This window comes from Octopus bimaculoides, chromosome 22, assembly GCF_001194135.2.
Source record: "Octopus bimaculoides isolate UCB-OBI-ISO-001 chromosome 22, ASM119413v2, whole genome shotgun sequence".
NCBI lineage: Eukaryota > Metazoa > Mollusca > Cephalopoda > Octopoda > Octopodidae > Octopus > Octopus bimaculoides.
This window is the reverse complement of record NC_069002.1, coordinates 8,113,481-8,116,314: the sequence shown is the minus strand read 5'-3', so window position 1 is coordinate 8,116,314 and position 2,834 is coordinate 8,113,481. Positions and strand designations below refer to the sequence as shown.

General features: G+C 33.2%; 1 protein-coding gene across 1 annotated transcript in view; it reads right to left on the bottom strand.

The window, feature by feature from the left end:
- LOC106869942 (equilibrative nucleoside transporter 1) overlaps positions 1-2,834 on the bottom strand; it is a 21,167-nt gene that overhangs the window by 12,679 nt on the left and 5,654 nt on the right. Inside the window, exons 3-6 of the mRNA XM_014915884.2 lie at positions 2,563-2,722; positions 1,493-1,574; positions 1,015-1,178; positions 758-852 (exon numbers count right to left, since the gene is read on the bottom strand). Of these exons, the coding sequence (XP_014771370.1) occupies positions 758-852; positions 1,015-1,178; positions 1,493-1,574; positions 2,563-2,722 (501 nt within the window). The remainder of the gene's footprint in view (positions 1-757; positions 853-1,014; positions 1,179-1,492; positions 1,575-2,562; positions 2,723-2,834) is intronic.

Genomic DNA, 2,834 nt, shown 5'->3' with positions numbered 1-2,834 from the left:
TATATATATATATATATATATATATACATGTGTGTGTGTGTGTGTGTGTGTGTATGTGTGTATATATTTATATGTATACACACACAATACAGTGAAAGATTTGCTATGTTTATATTACTGACATTGGCTACAACTTCAAAAACTGGGAAATGCGAACAATTGTTGGTGCCGATGATAGTGGCAGAGGCTTCTTCAAGCAAAAATACATCGACACCACCCCAAAAAACAGCTACAATCATTCCCATCATTCCAATCACAACCACTACGCTATTACAGGTATCATCATCACAATCACAAATTCCAACAAGTTTAGAAATGGTCGCCTCTAATATATTTCTCTAATATCATTTTGACCAGTGGTCTTCAACCTTTCGAGCCCATGTAAGATGTTTGATGGTCCACACTAGCAAAAACGTAAATTGAGTCCGTAGTAGTATTTTATGGGACCATGAAAAAATATTGCTTTAGATGTATGTACTGTGAGAAACAAATAGTTTTCTTTGTCTCACATTTTATGTTGTTCAACCTACTCAAGAGAATGTGATAAACAAAATAGGAATTTTGAAAGACCTATCTACAAAATCAGTTTTTAAACATGGAATAGTTATGAAGTCCATCAGCATAAATTAGTAATCAAATGTCCCATAGGTAAAAAGATATTTGAGAATTACAGATTTAAATGCAAACATTACAATATATATTCTCTACGGTTTTTATACAACGAAAACAAGATAGGAGGCAATAATTTAATACTTACATTCTTGTACAATGACGAGGGAAAAAACGAGCAGCAGAAGTGAAGCAATTATCATAAGAACTACCATGGTAATCAACCGTCTCAAAGAAACTGTTCTACAGATACACGAAAGAGGAAAATATAAGGAAAAAAGAAAAACATCGCAAATATTTCATGAAATAATTATTTCTCAAATAAAACAAACGTTTTACAATACAGTGATAAAATACACAATCGTCAGCTAATGATAATAATAATAGTATATTTTGTTCACTTACCTTCCTAAACCTGTGCAGCAGCCATTTGTATAATATGTGTTAAAACATACTATGAATACTACGGGGATTTTTGATGTGATTAAAAGATAAGGTCGAAACGTTTTTATTGCCATCGTCTGGGAGGCAGTTGCATTAACATGGGTATCCAGGAAGTCCTCAAAATACTGCAACAAAATGATAAACTATAATTAATAGTTTGAAAGAATGCGTAGAACATCCATAAATAACGGGCTTTGTTATATTCAATTTACTTGTCTTTACTGTCTGACGGGCTTCTTTCAGTTTCTGTTTACCAAATCCACTTGCAAGAAATTGGACGACCAGAGTCTATATTAGAAAACACTTGCCCAAAGTAGCATACGGTTAAGTAGGACTGAACACGAAACCACGAGGTTGCTAAGCGAGTTTCTTAACTAGACAACCATACCTGGGAATATAATATAATTGTAAATAAAATAATAAATTAACATCGACTTACCGTATCTGTGATGATCAACAGATTGTAAGGTAAAGCTGAACAAATCCCGAGAGTCATCAGGAAGAAACAAACTATTTTGCATCTGAAAATCCAAAGAATTGGAAAAATGAGATATGTAAAAAAAAAAAAAAAAAAACCTGACGAAATTATTAGTAATAAGATATTGACATTTATAACAAAGAAAACAGCAAAAAGACTTCTAGATGTAACATGATTAAAATACACGATATAGATAAAACAGACAGACAGACATACACACACACATACACACGTACACACAAATAACTATGCATATATATATACATATATATATATATATATATATATATATATATATATATATATATATATATATATATATATATATATATATATGTATCTGTACACACAAATGCGCGCACGCGCGCACACACATTATTTTGTGAGACTTACTATATATCCGAGTATAGAATATCTATAGCTGTTTGTGTTTTGTCGATGTCAGTTTGTTATATAATTATTTGCAACATTTATATAATATAGATTTTGAACATGAAAACATAAGGTTACGCATTTCCGTTGAGAGCATAGGCTAGCTGTACGTTACAGTGGACGCAATAAATTACTGGTACATGCTTTCTCGTTTTTCACAAGTGTTTGGTTCCAAAAGAAATCCCTCAAAATACCGTGTTAAATGAATCAATGATAAATGAATAATAGAGTATATGGGAAACAACGGGCTTCGTTCCGAGACCCTAAGCTGTCCCCAACCAATTTAGCTAAATAACACTATTAAAAACAGATTTTAGTACACATAATAATTTTGCTTCATGGCTGGAATCCAGGTATTACTGGGTTTACCTTATTCTTCTGTTGAATAAGCGGTCTAAGCGTACTGAGATATTGTCTGTTAACAGAAAACAGATACAAAAAGGCGTTTTTATCCTGGAAGTTTCTACCGTTTGTTGAAGGGCAACCGCCAGAAAGAAGACCACCAACGGAATATACCACTCACCTAACTTAACTAAATCACAATATGGCATAAATAGCATTGAGATAAAAGACAGTCAACGAATAAGCAGAACGTTTACCTATCAATTGCGTAGATTTCTGAGAAAGGTCTCCTGGTTTTGTTTTGGATTCTCAATGGCTTACATTCTAAATTGGCGATTCTTTCTTCTCTGGTTTTACCGAGACTTCCTACTGGAGAACTCCCAGCTTCATTCATGGTTCTTAAAGCCGTGCCATTACCTGTTAAAAGAGATTATATGCACACATTTATATATAATTACACACACACACACACACACACACACACACACACACACACACACACACACACACACACACACACACACACACA